Source organism: Podarcis vaucheri (assembly GCF_965113315.1).
Source record: "Podarcis vaucheri genome assembly, chromosome: 2".
NCBI lineage: Eukaryota > Metazoa > Chordata > Lepidosauria > Squamata > Lacertidae > Podarcis > Podarcis vaucheri.
In genome coordinates, this window is record NC_138760.1 from 132311362 (window position 1) to 132333358 (window position 21997).

At 40.3% G+C, this 21997-nt stretch overlaps 1 protein-coding gene across 1 annotated transcript in view; it reads right to left on the reverse strand.

Moving 5' to 3' along the window:
- Positions 1-1002: 1002 nt before the first annotated feature.
- LOC309525799 (uncharacterized protein) overlaps positions 1003-21997 on the reverse strand; it is a 47514-nt gene continuing 26519 nt past the window's right edge. Inside the window, exons 2-3 of the mRNA XM_082211382.1 lie at positions 9676-9745; positions 1003-3679 (exon numbers count right to left, since the gene is read on the reverse strand). Of these exons, the coding sequence (XP_082067508.1) occupies positions 1564-3648 (2085 nt within the window). The 5' untranslated portion in view covers positions 3649-3679; positions 9676-9745 and the 3' untranslated portion in view covers positions 1003-1563. The remainder of the gene's footprint in view (positions 3680-9675; positions 9746-21997) is intronic.

Consider the following 21997-nt stretch of genomic DNA (forward strand, 5'->3'; position numbering starts at 1 on the left):
GCAGCCCTCTTTAGGGAAGTTTTTAATGTTTGATGCTTTACTGTTTTTAATATTCAGTTGGAAGCCACCCAGAGTGGCTGGGGAAACCCAGCCAGATGGGCAGGGTATAAATAATAAATTATTATTATTATTATTATTATTTATTTTAAATAGTTCAGCTGGAATAGCATCACTTCCATTGGCCTTGTTATTTACAGTGCTTTCTAAGGCCCATTTGACTTCACTCTACAGGATGTCTGGCTCAGGGTCTCCAGGATGTCTGGCTCAAATGGTGGAATTAGGCATAGTTAAAAATTACTTATCCATGCAAATTGAGAAGGGCAGAAATGGATCTTTCCTGGTTCTTCAAACTGCAAAAATTGATGATCTTGTTGAAATGCTATGTCAGAAAATGCAAATGAGAAGGAAACACCTATGGTGTGTGGTTTCACCTTTACAGCTGAAGATAAGCCATTTCCTAACAAAACTTTGTATTGTTCAGCTATAGGCAAGCTAAATTTCACTCAAAGAATCTCAAGACCAGATATAACTTATGCTTTTCACTTTCTGGCAAAATTTGTGGAAAAGCCCACAACAGAATGTTTCTCTGCTCTTAAGAGAGTGGTAATGTACCTTAAACATACCAAACATTATAGGTTGCAGTTTACAAGTATTGACAAAGGTTTTGAAATTTTCTGTGATGCATCTCATGCAGTGGAACAAAATAGTTGCAGGGGTGTGTCTGGTATGGTGTTTTGTTATAACGGTTGTCCATTTGAATGGAGGTCCCAGACACAAACCATTATTTGTCTCTCCACAACAGAGAATGAATTATGTGCATGCGTTCAGGCCACTTGTGATATAGAATGGTATCTGCAAGTATTTGCCGACCTAGAGATGCAAGTAACACTACCAGTAAACGTTTACCTTGATTCCCAGAGTGGACTCGCTATCCTGTCTTCAGAGACCAATATGCAGCGCACTAGAGTCTTAAGTTACGTTTACAGTTTGTAAAGAAACTAATTGCTGATGAAATGATTGTATTTCAGTATGTTCCAGGTGACAATCAAATTGCAGACATTTTTACTAAAGCTCTTCCAAAGGTTACACATGAAAGACATGTACAAAATATGCTTTATGTTTTTGTTCCACAATAATGAACCGCAGGAGAAATGTTGAATGGTCACTTTAAAATGTGAAGGTTCATTATTGTTTCACAAGTTGTGTATGTCTTTAAGGGCCAGAGCCAGGGCAAATAACGAGACCCAGTCTTACAGCTGTGAAACATAGCAGGTGCTGCTAAGGTGTGTTAATCAAGCTGTTTCAGCATTTGGGCATAGTATATAATGAGCAGCAACTAGCTCCCTCATTACCCTGGGGGATGGGTTGGTGGTTGGGTCTGGTTTGTTGTTGATGTATTTAGTGTACAAGGAGTTTTTCTTTTTGTTATTAAAACCTTGTTTAAGTTATTTTTGAGTCCCCTTTTAATGCATGGTCTCCCCAGCAAGCTCTCTGCAGCGCTACTAAACAGCAAATAGCAAAGAGTTTTCACTTCAACTGAAGCTCATTCCACACTCTATACATTCAAATGGTTTTTCCCATGTGTGTTTGTTGATGTCGTTTACAGTGTCCACTTTGACTGAAGCTCTTTCCACACTCTATACATTCAAATGGTTTTTCACTTCTGTGAGTTCGTTGATGTTCTCTTAAGTGTCCCCTTTGACTGAAGGTTTTCCCACACTGCATACAATTAAATGGTTTTTCCCCTGTGTGAGTTCGCTGATGTTTTCTAAGGGTTTCACTTAGACTGAAGCTCTTTCCGCACTCTGTACATTTAAATGGTTTTTCCCCTGTGTGAGTTCGTTGATGTTGTCTATATTGTCCACTTTGACTGAAGCTCTTTCCACACTCTATACATTTAAATGGTTTTTCCCCTGTGTGAGTTCGCTGATGTTTTCTAAGGGTTTCACTTAGACTGAAGCTCTTTCCACACTCTATACATTTAAATGGTTTTTCCCCTGTATGAGTTCGCTGATGTTCTCTATAGTGTCCACTTTGACTGAAGCTCTTTCCACACTCTATACATTTGAATGGTTTCTCCCCTGTGTGAGTTCGCTGATGTTTTCTAAGGGTTTCACTTAGACTGAAGCTCTTTCCACACTCTATACATTTGAATGGTTTCTCCCCTGTGTGAGTTCGTTGATGTAGTCGAAGTTTCCCACTTTGACTGAAGCTCTTTCCACACTCTATACATTCAAATGGTTTTTCCCCTGTGTGAGTTCGTTGATGTTCTCTTAAGTGTCCCCTTTGACTGAAGGTTTTCCCACACTGCATACATTTGAATGGTTTCTCCCCTGTGTGAGTTCGCTGATGTTTTCTAAGGGTTTCACTTAGACTGAAGCTCTTTCCACACTCTATACATTTAAATGGTTTTTCCCCTGTGTGAGTTCGTTGATGTTGTCTATATTGTCCACTTTGACTGAAGCTCTTTCCACACTCTATACATTTGAATGGTTTCTCCCCTGTGTGAGTTCGCTGATGTTTTCTAAGGGTTTCACTTAGACTGAAGCTCTTTCCACACTCTATACATTTAAATGGTTTTTCCCCTGTATGAGTTCGCTGATGTTCTCTATAGTGTCCACTTTGACTGAAGCTCTTTCCACACTCTATACATTTGAATGGTTTCTCCCCTGTGTGAGTTCGCTGATGTTTTCTAAGGGTTTCACTTAGACTGAAGCTCTTTCCACACTCTATACATTTAAATGGTTTTTCCCCTGTATGAGTTCGCTGATGTTCTCTATAGTGTCCACTTTTATTGAAACTTTTCCCACACTCTATACATTTAAATGGTTTCTCCCCTGTATGAGTTCGATGATGTTGTTGAAGTTTCTCACTTTGACTGAAGCTCTTTCCACACTCTATACATTTAAATGCTTTCTCCACTGTGTGAGTTCGTTGATGTAGTCTATAGTGTCCACTTTGACTGAAGCTCTTTCCACACTCTATACATTTAAATGGTTTCTCCCCTGTGTGAGTTTGATGATGTAGTCTTAAGTGTCCGCTTTGACTGAAGGTTTTCCCACACTGCATACATTTAAATGGTTTCTCCCCTGTGTGAGTTCGCTGATGTATTCTAAAGTTTCCCCTTCGACTGAAGCTCTTTCCACACTCTATACATTTAAATGGTTTTTCCCCTGTGTGAGTTCGTTGATGTTGTCTATATTGTCCACTTTGACTGAAGCTCTTTCCACACTCTATACATTCAAATGGTTTCTCACCTGTGTGAGTTCGCTGATGTATTCTAAAGTTTCCCCTTCGACTGAAGCTCTTTCCACACTCTATACATTTAAATGGTTTTTCCCCTGTGTGAGTTCGTTGATGTTGTCTATATTGTCCACTTTGACTGAAGCTCTTTCCACACTCTATACATTCAAATGGTTTCTCACCTGTGTGAGTTCGTTGATGTAGTCTTAAGTGTCCGCTTTGACTGAAGGTTTTCCCACACTGCATACATTTAAATGGTTTCTCCCCTGTGTGAGTTCGATGATGTTTTCTAAGGGTTTCACTTCGATTGAAGCTCTTTCCACACTCTATACATTCAAATGGTTTCTTCGTTATTCCTTTTAAATTTACAGATGGCCCCCCAGAACTCTTGCCTGCCTTCTCCATCGTCTGCTTCAGAGTGCAGGGAGACAAAATCCTGTTGGTGTTTCAAGGGAGAGAACAAAGGAAGATGATACACATCAAGTTCAATTGGCAGTCATCCCAATTAGTATTTATAATTATGATGTGCCACCAGATCTCGTGCCCGTTTTCTGACACAGGGCTATCCTAGTGTAAATTCTCTGCCTAGGCCTCTCTCACTGTCCTTTCTCCATTTGCATCACTCCTGGACGTACCTCCTCTATTTCAAAGTGGAATCTGTGTCACACTGAAGAAGCTCGATATTAAACATCAATATATAACTGTACTTAATGGAAACTTCAGCCTTGGATATTTAGCATTGATTCATTCATGGGATGAAGCTGTTAGTTTTATTGCTGGAGACACAAATTTATTTCTGATCTATCAAATACATTAATAGTATTATGTCATGGGGTGTTGGGGCTGGGATAGTACCTTTCGTGGGGGACATATAGGGCTCCTTCTGGGGCGATTGGTCCACCATTAATCCCCAACCTGTACTCAGCTCTCACCTGTGGGTCCTAGACGCTGTCAGCATGCAACAGCAGACACAACCCAGGAAAAGCTTCGACAGGCCATCTAAACCAGTTGAGGATAATTGATGGGTCTCAATCCCTTGATGAGTCGGGGACTTTCACTGCATGCGATGACAGGCTCTGGCACAATGAGCAGACGAGACCAATAGTGTCTCCAATGGTCAAGCAGGTGGTTTCTGCAAGTGCCGTAGAGGGAAGTGAGGGGCTCATCAACCTGGGAAGGGAGGCCAAGCAGCAGAAGGAAAACACTGATCCTAAACCTCTGCTGCCTTGCGTGAATATTTTCAGGAAAAGAAGAGGCTAAGAAGTAAACGTTACACAAATCGGGAGTGGAGTCCTTAAGACGATTGTGTTGGAGTGTTGTGGGTATCAAGGAGTTAACACTATGCTAAGTGGAAATGCTGACTCAATTTCATGTGGGGAGTCAGCATCCCAAGAGATGGGGCCCTGCCTGTCTATAGCCAGCTAGTATACAGAGGTATGCTTGACTTCTCCACACTGGCTTCTCCCCTGTATGTAGGAAGGCTGATTTATGGTACTTTATGATGCTGCAGGACTGCAGCTGGAATAAAGCCCTCCTTGAATCATAGAATCATAGAGTTGGAACAGACCACAAGGGCCATCGAGTCCAACCCCCTGCCAAGCAGGAAACGAAATACAGCTGGACTCCTGAGTGCTTTATATGGAGCTTCTATCGGTCCTAATACATTGCAAGATGTTGGATGGAGTCCTTGTACGCCTCCTCCGGTAACTCCTGGGGCCAAGCTGGGGCCAAAAATATTGCTCTGCTTCCCTTTGGACCATATCAAGAAGGTTGAGAAGGTAGGGCTGCCATAGGTCTGTTCCCCCCTGGGAATCGAGGAGGATTTTCACAGGATCGGCAAAAGGTCCACCCAGACGTATGGCAAGGCTGCCGTTTCTTGTGAGGAGAACCAGAAATTACAGGGTTAAACAGTTCTGTATGACGTCTCACATCCTGAGACATTCCTTTACAAATATTTTCTCCCAGTCCGATTTCTTCCATTAATTTTTTCATAAATTTCCAGGACACGTCAAAAGCTTTTTCAGCGTCCACCAACATAATAGCTGCTGGTTTATCAATTTTAATATCCAAATCTCATGTTGGATTGCATAAATCGTCCGGGAAGAAATCCAGTTTGATCTTTATGAATTATCTCTTTCAGCACCATTTTTAATCTATTTGCAAGAATGTCTGCAAATATCTTGTAATCGTTATTTAGCAGTGCAATGGGTCTGTAATTGGCCATGTTTGAGGCATCTGTTCCCTGTTTGTGGATTAGAGTAATAAAGCTGTCCTTCCAGGTTTTCGGTAGCTTTCCAGTTGCCAGATTATTCATTAGGTCTTTCATGGGAAGAAATAATGCCTGTTCTAACTTTTTATACTAATTAGCTGGGAGACCATCTGGGCCCAGTGTCTTTCCTAATTTTGATCTCTGTATAGCTTGTTGCACCTCCATAGCTGTTATTGGTGAGTTCAAGATTTCAGTATTATTGGTAGTTTATTTTTGCCCAAATAATCAATTATTTTTTCTAGAGTCTCTGGACCTTCTTTATATAGTTTTCCAAAAAAACTAGCAAAAGTTTTACTAATTTCCTTCGGTTCTTGAATCCATTTGTCTTCAATTTTAATTTTATTGATAATTCTATCTTCCTTTTTCTTCTTTAATTGCCAGGCCAGAAGTTTGCCAGGTTTATTTGCAAACTCAAAATTTCTATGTTGCAACCATTTTATCTTCCATTCTGTCTCTCCGTTTATTATCATGGAGAATTGCGTCTGTAAAATTTTTATATTTTGCTTAATTAGTTCATCATCTGGTTTTTGGAAAAGGATCCTTTCCTTTTTTCTAATTTCCTCCCAAATCTCCATTTTCTTCTTCTCCTTTATTTTCCTTTGGAATGCGTTTTGTTGGATAAAGAAGTCTCTTATGACAGCTTTACCCGCCTCCCAAACCGTCTCTAGATCTACTCCTTGATTTAAATTAAACTTAAAATATTCTTCTAAGATTTGCTTGGCCTTCTGTACAGTTTTTTCATCGTTTAACATACTCTCATTAAGTTGCCACCTTTTAATCTTTTCTTCTTTTCCTTTAAAGTTAACCCAGACTGTGCTATGATCTGAAATTGTCCTTGGATGTATTTCTGCTTTTGTAATATTATTTAATAAATCCTTTGTTGTCCAGATCGTGTCGATTCGTCCCGCCCATTTATGTGGCTCTGAATAGTGTGTAAATTCTTTCTCTGTTGGATTCTTAAACCTCCAAGAGTCAAACAAATCCAGGAGTTCTATTAATTGGAAAAATGCAGTTGGGAGTTTGTTCTGCCTCTTTTCTTTCTTCTTTATTGTTCTTTCCATGTTTGGAGTAACTACCCCATTAAAATCTCCTAATAATATAATCCCCCCCCCCTAGATATTCTATGACTTTTTCTTCCAAGGATTGATAGAATTCGGATTTTCTTTCATTTGGTGCATAAACTCCAATAACTATCACTTTTTCATTATTGATCTTAACTTCTATAATCACTGTTCGACCTTTTTCATCATTGTAAAGCAGTTTTGGCTCCAGCTGAGGTTTTACATAGATTACCACCCCTCTCTTTTTTTCTTTACTTGATGCAATAAACTCAAGCCCCAATCTTTTTTTTATTAATACTCTTTTATGTTTTTCCGCTGCATGGGTTTCTTACAGACAGATTAGATCATATTTTTGCTTTACCAGAATATGTTCCACCTTGTTCCTTTTTGATTTTTCATTTAAACCATTTACGTTCCAAGTAATAAATTTATAATCCATACTTTATTTCTCATGATACGTGAACGGATTAATAAAAAATAATAAATAAATAAATTTACACATTCAAGGTCTCAGTATACGTTTAATAAATTCCCTTCTTAGATCTGTCTCCTAAGTCTCAACTGTTTGTTCAATTTCCTCTGATTCTCCCAACAATTGCCTTTTCCCTCTGAGCTCTTTCCGGTACTTTCTCCAGAACTTGTCCGCATCTAATGCCAACAAGCACTTTCTACGTTTCCCTTTAAAGGGAGATGCCTTCAGGGTACTCCCACGTATAGTCCACTGCCTTTGCCTTTAGTGCCTCGGCTAGAGGTTTGTAAGATTCTCTCTTTTTTATCAATTGATTTGGAATAATCTTGTGGACAATAATATCATTTCCTTCCGACTTGAATTTCTTCTTGTTGCTAGCTTGTAAAATTCTATTTCTGAAATCCATAGAGTTAAAAGAGACCAAACAGTCAGCCGGCCAGTTATTTGCTTTTGCTGCATTAGATTTGACTCTAAATGCTTTTTCTATTTTTTGTGTTACTTCTGCTTCTTCTAGGTCTAACCAAGCTGCTAGCTCTTTTGAGATTTTTTTCTCAATTATTTCCTCTGCGTCCTCTGTTATTCCTCTGAATCTTAGGGTATTCTCCCTTCTCTGAATTTGCAACATCGCAATAGAGTCCAAAGTTGAATCTTGCTGCTTCTGCAATAGAAGCCGTAGCAGTAAGACGGAAAAATAGGAAAGCTGGCCAACATATAAAACACTTCTAAAAAATGAAGATAACCAAATAAAATTTAAAAACTTTGAGGAAATAAGAGAACACATCTCAGACTGGTTCCAATACCATCAGTTATTTGAAAAATTTAAATCTGACAAACAAAGGGGGTTCTCAACAGAAATTTCCCGATTCGAATCTGATCTTGTAAATTCTAAAAGAAAAACTCTTTCCAAAACTTATCGACTCCTTCTTGACTGGACAGTCAAGGAGGAGGAGGTAACAGTGGCAATGGTGAAGTGGTCCCAGGATTTTGGCCATTCAATAACCATGGCCCAATGGGAAAATTTATGGAAGATCAATTGGAAATTCACAAATTGTTACACGATTAGAGAGAACTTTCAAAAAATGCAACATCAATGGTATCTAACACCATGGAAACTTTCAAAAATGTATAAAAATGTGTCAAGTAATTGTTGGAGATGCGGTGAATCAGGAACATTCTACCATATGTGGTGGACATGTAGGAAAATACAGGTATTCTGGGAGAGTAGCCATGTAGAACTGAAAGAAATGCTAAAGATCTCTTTCAATAAAAAACCAGAGGCCTACCTCCTGGGAATAACAGATTTGGCTATTCCACAAAAGAGGGAGGGTATCTTTTTATATGCAACGGTGGTAGCAAGAGTTTTGATTGCAGCAAAATGGAAGAGTAATGAAATCCCCTCTATACAAGATTGGATCCAAAAGCTGACAGAATATGCCGAATTAGATGGTTTATCAGAAAAAAATAAAGAATAAATCAAAACAGGAATTTGTTTCAAAATGGGAGGTTTTCAAAGATTATCTGAAAAATAAATACAGTAGTTTAAATTCTGTTGCAGCATTCGAGGAACTTCAGTAATACTTGCAAGGTAGATATAAGAAATTAGATTTATTGAGAATAAGTTTAATTATGATAAAAGTGTGTACTGGCAAAAAGTAATATGACTTTGAAATATGGAATAGACGGGAGGTTGGGTCTTTAGTGTTAAGACCATTAGATGTTTTATTGTTTGCTAAGAAAATTATGTGTATATGGTTATTTTTGTAATTTGTGTGTAATATGGTATTTGTGTGTGTGTGTTTTTTTCTTGTTGTATAAATAAAAAACTTTTTTTAAAAAAGGATCCCTGACTCCATTTTTCAGCCTGAATTGTAACTCAGAATCTCGATTGTAACTCAGTTCAGAACCTTCAGATCTATCCTCTGGTTGGCCATCTTCTGGAATATAAGCCAGACCTCATTAAGGGTATCATCCAGACCTTCATTTAGTGTGGGCACCTTGGATTTGGAGTCTAGGTATCAATCATAATCCCTGAAAACATGTCTCACACCCACCTGGACCTCCCAAGTGAGTCTGATCCTCTAGAGGAATCCTCTATGCTGCGGTGGGCACCTCTGGCCCTCCAGATGTGGTTGGACTCAAAGTACCGTCAGCCCAAGCAAGGATGGCCAATGGCCAGGGATGATGGGAGTTCTACTGGAACAACATCTGGAGGGACACACTTTCTCCATCTTCTAAAAAAGCTAAATATCTGTATTGTTTCCTCCTTCCTCCGTAATGTGTAACATCTTCTGATACACTCCAAGCAACTACACACATTCCCTAATCCTGCACCATTTACTTCCTGAGGTGGCTCCATTGTGTCCACCTTCTCAGAACCACCCACCATTTCAGTAGCAGTCCTTCAGTTCCCAGCTATTAGTCCCCCTCCCCTACGGAGGAATTATTCATCTGAATCCCAGGGGCTGGGAGTCCTGAGAGGGAAGACAGTTGTTGGCCCTGCTGGGGGGGTTCTCCTTGGCTGGTCCTTGTGAGAAGAGGATGATGGACGAGGTGGGCCCTGATCCTAATACAGCAGGACAAAATGAAACGAGACCTACAAAGATACAGTCTCCCAGGCAAGAGGAACGACATACCTCTCAAAGTCTCTGTATTTTTCTGTTTCAAAGAAGGAGTTGAGCTCAGACTTGCAGATCAGATTCTCTCCTGTGCGGAATAAGTAAAACGGAAGTGCTATTTACGTCACTGGAAAAGTATTCAAAAATATTCATGTGTTGAAGAAAGTATAACAAAGTAGCTGATGTCCCGTTAAGAGCTTATAAAAGTATTATGGTCTCAGGATTTGTGGGCTGCTGGCTGAGGATGTGGACTGTGGAGCAGGAATACTCGCAATCTCCATTATCCTGAGAGCCTCTTTGTAGGTTTTGCATAGTTATTTTGGAATTCCTACCGCAATATCGGCTCTTAAAAAGTTACGGATGGAGAAAATTACACGGTTGCTGTAAACGATCATCCAACACACACTCACTCACATACAGTCTCTAATTTTGGCAAGCTCCTGTAATACTGGCAATTCCAGGCCTGCAGATGCACAGCGCTGAGTGTAGAGCTTCCAGCCACAGACATTGTCTATCATGGAAATGCCCCAGACTGGGATGGATTATGGATCTTTGGATGCTGATAGATTGTATCTCACTCTGACATTGCCTACAATAAATAAAAGTAATAGAAATGCCTTCAGGATATACTTATATATAAACCCTGAAAGCCTTTCTATAGCATCCTTCTCCCACATTCCTGGATTGGTATATATACATCATCAGCACCACCAGCACCACCGATTAACCATGCAGTGGAAAGGATTATCTTTTAAAGAAAAATGGAACCCCAAATTGTTGTTTAAAGATGAGGAAGGGAGGTACACTGCAGTTGAAATTACGGCACAAGGCGATAAATTTCTTTTTCTGGGAATTTATGCACCAAATGATGGCAAAGTGGAATTTTTAAAGAATCTGGACTTAAAACTCATGGATTACAAACTGATTTTAATGGGAGACCTGAATGGAGTAGAATCAACATTAATGGATAAAACACAGGGTCAGAAAAATCCAAGTTCCGGCAGACTACCAAAGCTTTTCTTTGATATGAATGATAAATACGATTTGTGGGATATATGGAGGCTACGAAATCCAATGGAGAGAGATTTCACTTTTTTATCAAATTCAAATCGATCTTTCTCCCGAATCGACTATTTATGGATATCCAGAGATTTGGTTCCTAAGGTTACTAAAACAGAAATTTGCCCTAAGACTTGCTCAGATCATAATGCAGTGGTTTTGCAGATGAAATTATACCTGCAGGGTTCCTTTAGATGGAGGATGAATGATGAGTTGTTGAGGGATGAACAGATGATTAGTAAGGCCCAAAAGACTCTTAAAGATTATTTTGAACTAAATATGAACACAGAGGTTGAAACAAGAGTCATTTGGGATGCAAGTAAGGCAGTAATGAGAGGTTCCCTCATACAACAGAATTCGATAAGGAAAAAGATACAGAATGAGAAAAAAGAGAAAATTCTGTCTCAAATAAAAGACAAAGAGTTTAAGATTAATGCCAAAGAGTCAACAGATTCCAAAAGAAATTAAAAGCATTGCCGATTCAATTTTCCCAAATTATTAACCAGGAAATAGAATGGAAAATTAAAATGATGAAACAGAAAAATTTTGAATCTGCGAATAAATGTGGAAAATTGTTGGCTTGGCCATTAAAAAAGAGACAGAAGCAAAGTACTATTACAAACATTGTATCTGATGGAAAATCTATGGAAAACCCTGCAGATATAAGAAAATGTTTTCAGAAATACCTTAAACAGCTGTATAAAAAAGGTAAAGAAGATAAGGATAAAATTGAGCAATTTCTTGCGGCGAATGAAATGCAGAAAATTCCCGAGGATAAAAGGTTCCTACTAAATGGCATGATCACAAGACAGGTTGAGATGGCAATAAATAAGATGCAGTTAGGCAAATCCCCGGGACCAGATGGTCTTTCTGCAAAAATATTATAAAATATTGAAAGATTGGCTAATTCAACCATTGGCAGATGTGTGTAATAAGATTTTAAAAGGGGACAAAGCTCCCGAAACCTGGAAAGATGCATTTATCACTCTGATTCCAAAAATAGACCAAGATAGATCTGATGTAAAAAATTATAGACCAAGCTCATTACTTAATGTGGACTATAAAATCTTCGCAAACATTTTGGCCAATAGATTAAAAAAGGTTCTATCCAATTATATACATAAGAACCAGGCAGGATTTCTGCCTGGGAGACATATGAAAGATAACATTAGAAATATAATTGATATAATAGAAAGGTTGGAAGTGAAAAGAAATTGTAAAGCAATGTTAATGTTTACTGATGCTGAAAAGGCCTTTTATCGAAGGCCTTGGTTATTTATGATGAAAAACATAGAAAGAATTGAGGTTGGCCAGGAATTTTTAAATGGTATCAATGCGATCTATTTTGAACAGAAACCAAAAATCAAAGTTAATAATGTGGTCTCAGAGGAAATCAGAATTGAGAAAGGAACCAGGCAAGGGCGCCCACTTTCCCCTCTGCTATTTATTTCTGTTCTGGAGGTTTTGTTAAACATGTTGAGGAAAGAGGAGGAGGTTAAAGGCATTGTAGTAGGATCCAAGCAATATAAATTAAAAGCCTTTGCTGATGACTTGGTTTTAACTTTACAAGATCCAGAAACCAGTGCAGTAAAAGCACTGGAGCTGATTCAAGAGTTTGGGCAGGTAGCAGGATTTAATTAAAAACCAAAGTTTTAGAGAAAAAAACTTAGATAATGAGGAAAGAAAAAACCTTTTTGAAAGGACAGGCCTTGTTTCTGTGAAAAAGTTAAATATTTGGGTGTGAACTTATCGGTAAAGAGTTTGAATCTTTATAAAGATAACTATGAAAAATTATGGAATGAAATCAAGAGAGATCTTGAGATATGGTCAAACCTAAAACTTTCATTGATTGGCCGAATATCGGTGGTTAAGATGAATGTATTGCCGAAGATGCTGTTTTTATTTCAAGTTTTACCAATCATTGATAATGTTAAATGTTTTAAAGAATGGCAGAAGGCATTGTCTAAATTTATTTGGCAGGGGGAAAAACCTAGAATTAAATATAAATTACTTACAGATATAAAAGAAAGAGGGGGCTTTTCCCTACCAGATTTGAAGATATACTTTGAAGCTGCCGCATTCTGCTGGATCAAGGATTGGATTCAATTAGAGAATGACGATGTGTTAGACTTGGAGGGATTGGGTAATCGTTTTGGATGGAATGCGTATCTATGGTATGACAAGGTAAAGGCCCACAGTGGTTTTAAGAATCATGTAATTAGAAAGGCATTATACAATGTATGGACTAGACTCTTAGTAAGAAAAACACCAAAATGGATTTCACCAATGGAAGCACAGGCCCCCAAAAAGTTAAATATGGAAAACAAATGGTGGAGGTATTCAGATTTGTTGTTAGAGAATCAGGAAGGCTTTAAATTAAAACCTTTTGAACAAATTAAAGATAAAGTGAATTGGTTGCAATATTATCAAATTAACAAATTATATAAGATGGATAAGAGAAATGGTTTTGCAACAGAAAAAAACAAATTGGAAACGGAATTGTTAGATACTAATGATAAGAATATGTCTAAAATGTACAGTTTGTTGTTGGAGTGGCATACAAAGGATGAACAAGTTAAATCGGTTATGATTGATTGGGCAAGGGATGTGGGACATAACATAATGATGGAGGACTGGGAGAGGCTATGGAGGAAAGGGGTTAAGTTTGCTGCATGTACGATGTTAAAGGAAAACATTATGAAGATAATGTATAGATGGTACTTGACCCCTGTAAAACTAGCAAAGATTTATCACAAGTGATAACCTTTGTTGGAAATGTAAAGAAAAAGAAGGTACTTTTTCCATATGTGGTGGCCTTGTCCCAAGGTGAAAGACTTCTGGGAGAAGATATATAACGAACTGAAAAAAAATGTTGAAATATACATTTATTAAGAAACCAGAGGCCTTTCTCCTTGGAATAACAGGTTTAGAATTGCCCAAGAAAGATGTTAAATTATTTCTGTATGCCACAACAAACGCTCGAATATTACTTGCTAAAAATTGGAAAACACAAGAACTACCAAAAGTGGAAGATTTGGCAGATGAAGATGATGGGACTTTTTGGAGCTAGCTGACCTGACTGGAAGAATCCACGATCAGAAAGAAGAGGAGTTTCAAGAGGACTGGAGGAAATTTAAGGACAATTTGAACAAATATTGTTATTGTATTGTATAAAAAATTAGAAATTACTTGAAGAAAACAAATAGGCCTAGGATAAGTTAAGTTATAATTAAATAAATAGGATTTAGAATGTTAAGAAAAGTGAATAAGATGACTATAATTGGAAATTGTTTTAGTCTAATAAGGATATTGGAAAGCTGTTACTGTTAAATTACAAGGAAACTCAGAAGGGAGGGACTTGAAGAAGTCAATTAAGATGTTTAAAAAGTTGGATTTGGGAAGAATTACGTTTGTTTTTATTGTATATTTGTTTATTGTTCCCCCTTTCCTTTCTTTTTTTCCCTCCCCCCTTTTTTGTTTGTTTGTTTTTGTGTATCATTTTGCTTCGTGGTTTGTGTTATTATGATGGAAAACTTAATAAAAATTTATTTAAAAAAGAAGAAGAAATACTTAAGAAAGGGAGCCTGAGAGAGAGGAAGAGGTATCTGGCTACTTCCTGGGCGGGGCTCCCAGAAGCAAAGAGCCGCTTTGGAGAAGGCCTCCTCCTCCCTCCTCCCTCCTAGGACCTTCCACCTTTTTCTCTCTTCTGCTCTCCAAGGTGGACCAAGGGTTTGACTTGGTATAATGCAGCCCACAGCCATCAATGCAGTAGCTTTCGAGGATCAGTGGGGAGAGGATTGAGCTTCCATGGGGGAAAAGGTGGAGGAATCAGTGGAAAGAACCCCACCATCAGGGACAACTCTCTCTCTCTCTGGTCGACTTGAAGGAGTGGCAGATTCCCGGGCAGGAGGGAGAAGCCACCGGAGATTCCTCCTCCAGCGCCCAAGGATGGAGACATCTCTCCAAAAGGAAGAGTCTTCCTCCCTCCCTCTCTGCTCGGCTCACCTTCTATCCCCCAGGGATGCTGCCATTCCTCCCTCAGCCCCCCATCTTCCTCTGCCCTCCTCCCTCCGCCCCACAGTCTCCCCTGCGCCCAGAAAGCCCCTTGGCACCAACCTCTCCATCCGGAGGGGCCTCGCAAGACGGGCAGGGAGGCGGGAGAGGGGGGTCTCTATCCAGGGGGGGTCTCTATCCAGGCCTATTTCACTTCCTTTAACCCTTTCATGGACTCCGCTCCTGCGCCTTGAGGGATTCCGGCCAGGCGGGGAACGGCAGAGGGCGGGGGGCGTCATGTTTGGGTCCTGGGTTCAAATCCAGGGGGGGCCCCTTGGGGGGCATCACATTTCAGTTCAGGCAAGACAGCCCAGGGGGTGCAGGGCAGTTCAGCATTGCTTGAGCCCCCGGGGAAAGGAGACGCGTGTGGAGGGGAGGGCGCTGCAAAGGAGAGGAGGGCAGTTGGATTGCATGGATCGGGGGCCACCTCCTGGACCCCCAGGAAAAAGAAACATGGGTGGGGGGGCTCCAGGTCACCTGGTGCAAAAAAGCAACCACCCCCGGCTAGCCCACCCCCATAGCTATGGCTCTGTTTCCGGGAGGGGTCTCTGTCTTTCCCTCTTCCCCCTAAATCGCCCCCTTTCCCACGCAGCCTCTTTACCTCTTTGGCCTCTCTGGACCTCCGCCTCCCTTGCTCGCTGTTCCGGGTTCCTTCCCCGCAATAGAAAGCGGAGTAGGGGGGGTGAGGGGAACCAGTCAACCCACACCCCTCCTCCTCCCCTTCGGGAAACCTCCCACTTTCCACTTTGCCCCCCCCCCTGGAAACTTCCGACCTATAGACACTTCCGGTTCCTTGTCGCAGGCGCGCGCCTCTAGAGCTCCGTTGGCAGAGCAGCCCCTGCCTGTGTTGGGATGGAGACAGGGAGAGATGGCGCTGCCTTTGGCCTCCTGCTCTTGGGGCTCCGTCGGGAAAGGGCCCCCCCCTCCTCCCCCCAAGTCGCCTCTCTCCCCACAGCGGAGAGTGGAAATGGGGGCGGGAGCGGGTGGCTTCCTATTTGTGTGCGAGATGATGGATGGATGTTTCCCTCCACAGCAGGGTGGCAGCTGCACATTTATTTTTTCCTTCTTTACAGTACTTTTGTTATTGTATCATTTCAACAGAGTTACTAAGTTGAGGGTCTTAGGGAGACTCTTCCTGGCTCCTCAAAAAGGCCAGAAGAACAGGAAAGGCAGAATCCATGTCTGCTGAAGACTGGGCTAGGTAACAGGGAGGCAGTAATAAGACGCAGGGGCCGTGCTGATTTATTACAATTATTTGTATAGTTTAAATAATATGCCTATATACGTATGTGTGACTATTATTATTATATATTTATCTATTTATTATTTATACCCTGCCCATCAGCCTTGGTTTCCCCAGCCACTTTGCGTGGCTCCCAACCAAATATTAAAAACACAATAAAACATCTTCCCTAAACTGGGCTGCCTTCATAAATATGTATCAATATTTATTTGTTTTCCAATGATTGTTTATCCTATATCTTTAGCAGTTGTCTTCCAAAAAGAGTGGAAACCCTGGTTTGTGAAACCCTTGTGTACACAGTGGTCTGCTTGCAGGAAGACTCCCCTAAAGCACGATTGAAGAATTAGTTCAAAATTATTATTATTATTATTATTAACCCCAGCCATTCTGGATGGCTTCCAACAGAATATTAAAAATACATGAAAACATCAATCATTAAAACCTTCCTTAAACAGAGCTGCCTTCAGATGTCTTCTAAATGTCAGATAGTTGTTTATTTATTTGATATATGATGGGAGGGCTTTCCACAGAGCGGGCACCAATACTGAGACGGCCCTCTGCCTGGTTGCCTGTAACTTCGCTTCTCACAGTGAGGGAACCGCCAGAAGGCCCTCGGAGCTGGACCTCATTGTCCAGGCAAAATGATGGGTGTGGAGATGCTCCTTCAGGTCTACTGCACCCAGGCTGTTTAGGGTTTAAAGGTCAGCACCAACACTTTGGATTGTGCTCAAAAACATACTGGGAGCCAATGTAGGTCTTTCAAGACTGGTGTTGTTATGTGGTCTTGGCTCCCAGTCACCTGTCTAGCTGCCGCATTCTGGATTAGTTGTCGTTTCCAGGTCACCTTCAAAGGTAGCCCCACGTAGAGCGCATTGCAGTAGTCCAAGCAGGAGATAACTAGAGCATGCACCACTCTGGAGAGACAGTCTGCGGGCAGGTAGGGTCTCAGCCTACATACCAGATGCAGCTGGTAGACACTACCATGGACACAGAATTGACGTGTGCCTCCAGGGACAGCTGTGAGTCCAAAATGACTCCCAGGCTGCACACCTGGTCCTTCAGGGGCACAGTTAGCCCTTTCAGGACCAGGAATTCTCTAATCTTACCTGCCCTGTCCCCCCAAAACAGTGCATCTGTCTTGTCAGGATTCAACCTCAATCCGTTAGCCGCCAAACATCCTCCAACCGCCTCCAGGTACTCACACAGGACTTTCACCACCTTCACTGGTTCCGATTTGAAAGAGAGGTGGAACTGGGTATCATCCACATATTTATGAACACCAAGCCCACCCCCTTGAAGATCTCTCCCAGCGGCTTCATATTGATGTTAAAAAGCATGTGGAAGAGGACGGAACCCTGTGGCACCCCACAAGTGAGAGCCCAGAGGTCCAACACTCATCCCCCAACACCACCTTCTGGATACGACCCAGGAGAAAGGAGCAGACCCACTGCATAACAGTGCTGCCAGCTCCCAGCTCCTCTATATGGTCCAGGAGCTTGTCATGCTCAATGGTATTAAAGGCCCCTGAGAAATCCAGCAGAACTAGGAAACAGCTCTCACATTTGTACCTAGCCCACCAGAGATCATCGACCAGCACAATCAAGGCAGTTTCAGTCCCATGGTGAGGCCTGAATCCCGATTGGAAGGGATCCAAATGGTCCGCATCCTCCAGGTGTGCCTGGAGTTCTTCCACAACCACCCGCTCACTCACCTTGTCCAAGAATGGAAGATTTGAGCAGGATCTTCCCCTAAACCCAAAGGAAGCAGAAGCCCTGGGGCTGCCACATGGTGCCTCTGAGCGAAAATAGGCTCACGAGGAGACTTCTCTGGTACCTGCAGCCCCTCCTTCCCCGTCTCAGAAGTAGAATTAGAAAAAGTCTTTTCATTATTCAATTGCAGTATGAAGAAAGCACTGTGGGTGTTAAGTTGTGGGTGAACATATCAGACGACACAGCGATTCTTCAAACAGCACTTGTTTATTCACAGGCCAGAACAGAACTGAACTGAAGGGTTCAGCCAGCCTGCTTATATTCAGCTCCAGTACAACGCAACTGTAACCATTTTCTCTAACTATCCAATCACTGAACATCACTTTCAATCCCTTAGTTGCATATGTGGACCTGAGTGAAAACTATCTACAGTGAGAACTTCAGTACATAACACCGGGTGTGTTTGTGCCATGGATGGCATGGTAAGAGTTAACTTTCCCCTTATACGTGGACCCTCCCTTGACCCTATTAGGTGCAAAGGATGCTTCCTGTCTGTGCCTTAAGTCCAGTTGCAAAGGTGGGGAGAGGATTTCCATCCTCAATGCCCAGAGGTAGCTGGTAGTTCATGTGGGATGTAATCCATTGGAACAGTCCAATGCAACATTCCTTGTTTCCCAAGAGTGGGCACAGGCAGGGGGAGGTTACCCCAGTCAGTGTAAATTCCTGTTCCACTGGTCTGGAGCATCCTCCCCCTGGGAGATGGGCGTGGCCCTGGCTGACTCCATAAAAGAGCCAAATCGTGCAGCCATTTTCTCTCTCTTGCTGCCATGCTCCTCTCCTGCAGCCATTTTCTTATCTTAATGTAATTTGGCTGGAATTAAGATTGCCAGAAGAAATCTCAACAACCTCACATATGCAGATGACACAACCTTGATGGCAGAAAGTGAGGAGGAATTAAAGAACCTTTTAATGAGGGTGAAAGAGGAGAGCGCAAAATATGGTCTGAAGCTCAACATCAAAAAGACGAAGGTCATGGCCACTGGTTCCATCACCTCCTGGCAAATAGAAGGGGGAGAAATGGAGGCAGTGAGAGATTTTACTTTCTTGGGCTCCATGATCACTGCAGATGGTGACAGCAGCCACAAAATTAAAAGACGCCTGCTCCTTGGGAGAAAAGCAAGAGATTGCATATACGATAGAAAACGCTTTTAGAATAAAAATAAGGTCCAAACAAGTAAAATCAAAAAAAGGTTTTAGGAGATTGTTTAGTCATATTCAACTCGATAGAGATGAAAAATACAATATTGAGAGTAAGTTACCAAAAGAAATTAATAATTGAAGGAAGACCAATTATCATATTTAAAGAAATACCAACCAGACTCCTACGCAAAAGAGAAGGATATAAACAGCTAGTAAGTGTTCTAAAAAAGAACGGCATACAACATAGATGGGAGTTCCCGCAAGGGATCTCCTTTTTCTATAAAGATAAAAGATTTAATATCACTGAGATTCAAGAAGTGAGCAAATTTCTGCGCAGATATGAGAAAGATCTTGGAAAAGTAGAGGAGAGATATGGAGGAAGAAATGGAGACCTAGAGGAGAGAAGAAGAAGAAGAAGAGAGAAAGGAAAAGAACAGGAAGATAAGGGAGGGAAGGAAGAAGTGGACGAAGAGGAAGAGGGAGTAGCGGAAGAAGAGGAGGAGGAGGAGGAGGAGGATACAGAAAACAAAACCACTCAAATTTAATTAGTTGCTTGTAGATTGGAAAGTAAACATAACAATGAATCTGAAAATTTTGTCATGGAATGTGAACAGTGTGAATGAAAAAACCAAAAGGAATAAAATTGTGAATGCCCTGAAAAGAAAGAATCTGGATTTAATCTGTATACAGGAGACACACGTGACCAAAAAGCACAAACATATTTTGATAAACAAAAAACTTGGGGTTGAGTTTATAAATTCAATTGTGGGGGGGGGGGAGAGGAGTAGCGATATAAGTCAAAGAAAAATGGGAACCCAAATTGATTTGTAAAGATGACGAAGGTAGGATTTTGGGGGTACAAATTAATTTCCAGGGTGAAAAACTTAACGTGATAAACATATATGCCCCGAACCTGAATAAACTGGAGTTTTTTAAGAAACTGGAACAAATATTACTAGAGTTAGAGTGTAACAAGATGATATTATTGGGAGATTTTAATGGAGTGCCAGCACCAGAAATTGACAGACAAACAGAAAGGAAAAAACCACATAAGAGCTGGGGCAGAATTGATCAAATCTGGGTCTCAAGAGAACTTACATTAAGAACTCTAAAATGTGAAATTCAACCGAGAACCCTCTCTGATCACAATTCGATAATGTTGGAAATAAAAGGTGTATCACAGAGCGGGTTCAGATGGAGAATGAATGAATATTTATTGGAGAATGAAGAAGTCATTGAAAAGGCCAAAGCCACTTTAAAAGATTATTTCAATTTGAATCTTAATAAAGAAACAAGTATAGATGTAGTCTGGGATGCTAGTAAAGCGGTCCTAAGAAGTTTTTTTATTCAGCAAAATAGCTATAAGAGGAAAGTAAGAGAACAAAAGAAAGGAAATTCTTAGTTAGTTAAGAGAATGCGAGAAAAAATTAATAGCAAATCCGAAAGACGAACAAAATATACAAATAACAAAAATATTACAAACACAGTATTCAATGCTAACAAGTCAAGAAATTGAATGGAAAATTAAGTTAATGAAACAAAAATACTTCGAATCAGCTAACAAAACAGGTAAATTATTAGCTTGGCAATTGTGAAGAAGGCAAAAACAAAATGTGATAAATAAGATAAAAATGGAGGAGCAATTGATAGAAGACCCAAAAGAAATACAGGAAAATTTCCTCAAATTTTATGAGAAATTGTATAAAAAGGTAGAGGAAGAAATAATCCGAATAGAAAAATACTTAGAAGACTGCAGCGGGAAGACTATAACAGAGGAAGAAAGAACCCAATTAAATAAACCCATAAAAGTAGAAGAGGTCCAGGATGCGATAAGAAAGATGAAATTAGGAAAAGCCCCGGGACCGGATGGCTTGTCAGCTAAATATTATAAAGTATTAGAAAATCAATTAACACCAGTGCTATATGACATTATGAATAATATATTGAGAGGAGGAAGGATACCAGAAACATGGAAAGAGGCTTCATCACGATGATCCCTAAACCCAATACGGACAAACTTAATATTAAAAACTATAGGCCCATATCATTATTAAATAACGATCACAAAATCTTCGCAGAGGTAATGGCAAGTAGACTCAAAAGATGTCTAGCAAATCTAATTCATAAGGATCAAGCAGGATTCCTTCCAAATAGGTTACTCAAAGACAATGTAAGGCATACCATAAATATCATTGAATATTTGGAGTGTAAGAATGAAGTACCTGTGACGCTGATTTTTATCGATGCGGAGAAGGCATTCAACAATGTCTCATGGCCGTTCCTACTAAAAAGCATGGAGAAAGCAGGGCTAGAGGGTGAATTTATGGAAGGAATAAAAGCAATCTATACGAATAAATCTGCCAAATTGATTATAAACAACAATTTAACAAATTCATTTAAAATTGAAAAAGGAACAAGACAAGGTTGGCCTCTATCCCTGCTTTTATTCATTATGGTATTAGAGGTAATTACGAACAAAATAAGAGCAACACCAGAGATTCGAGGGATCAAAGTAGGAACGAAAGAACACAAACTAAAAGCGTATGCAGACGATTTGATGTTATCCCTAGAAGAGCCACAAAAAAGCATCAGTAAGGCTCTGGAAATATTCGAAGAATATGGCAAACTATCCGGTTTTAAATTGAATAAATCAAAGACAAAAATGCTGACTAAAAATCTGGGAAAAGATGAAAGAGAAAAATTAAGAGATACAGAATGGAATCAAGGTGGCTAAAATAATAAAATATCTAGGAATTTGGCTAACTACAAAAAATATAAACTTAATTCAGGATAATTACTTGACAACATGGAAGGAAATTAAAAAAGATCTAGATACGTGGAACAGAGTGAAACTTTCGTGGTCGGGAAGGATGGTGGCAATAAAAATGAACATACTCCCAAGAATGTTATTCTTGTTCCAAAACATCCCTGTGATTAGAGGTTCCACAATGTTTAAGGATTGGCAGAAAACTCTTTCGAAATTTATATGGCAAGGGAAAAGACCGAGAATTAGATTCAAATTACTCACAGATCGAAAAGAGGGGGATTCTCGGTGCCAAATTTGAAATTATACTTC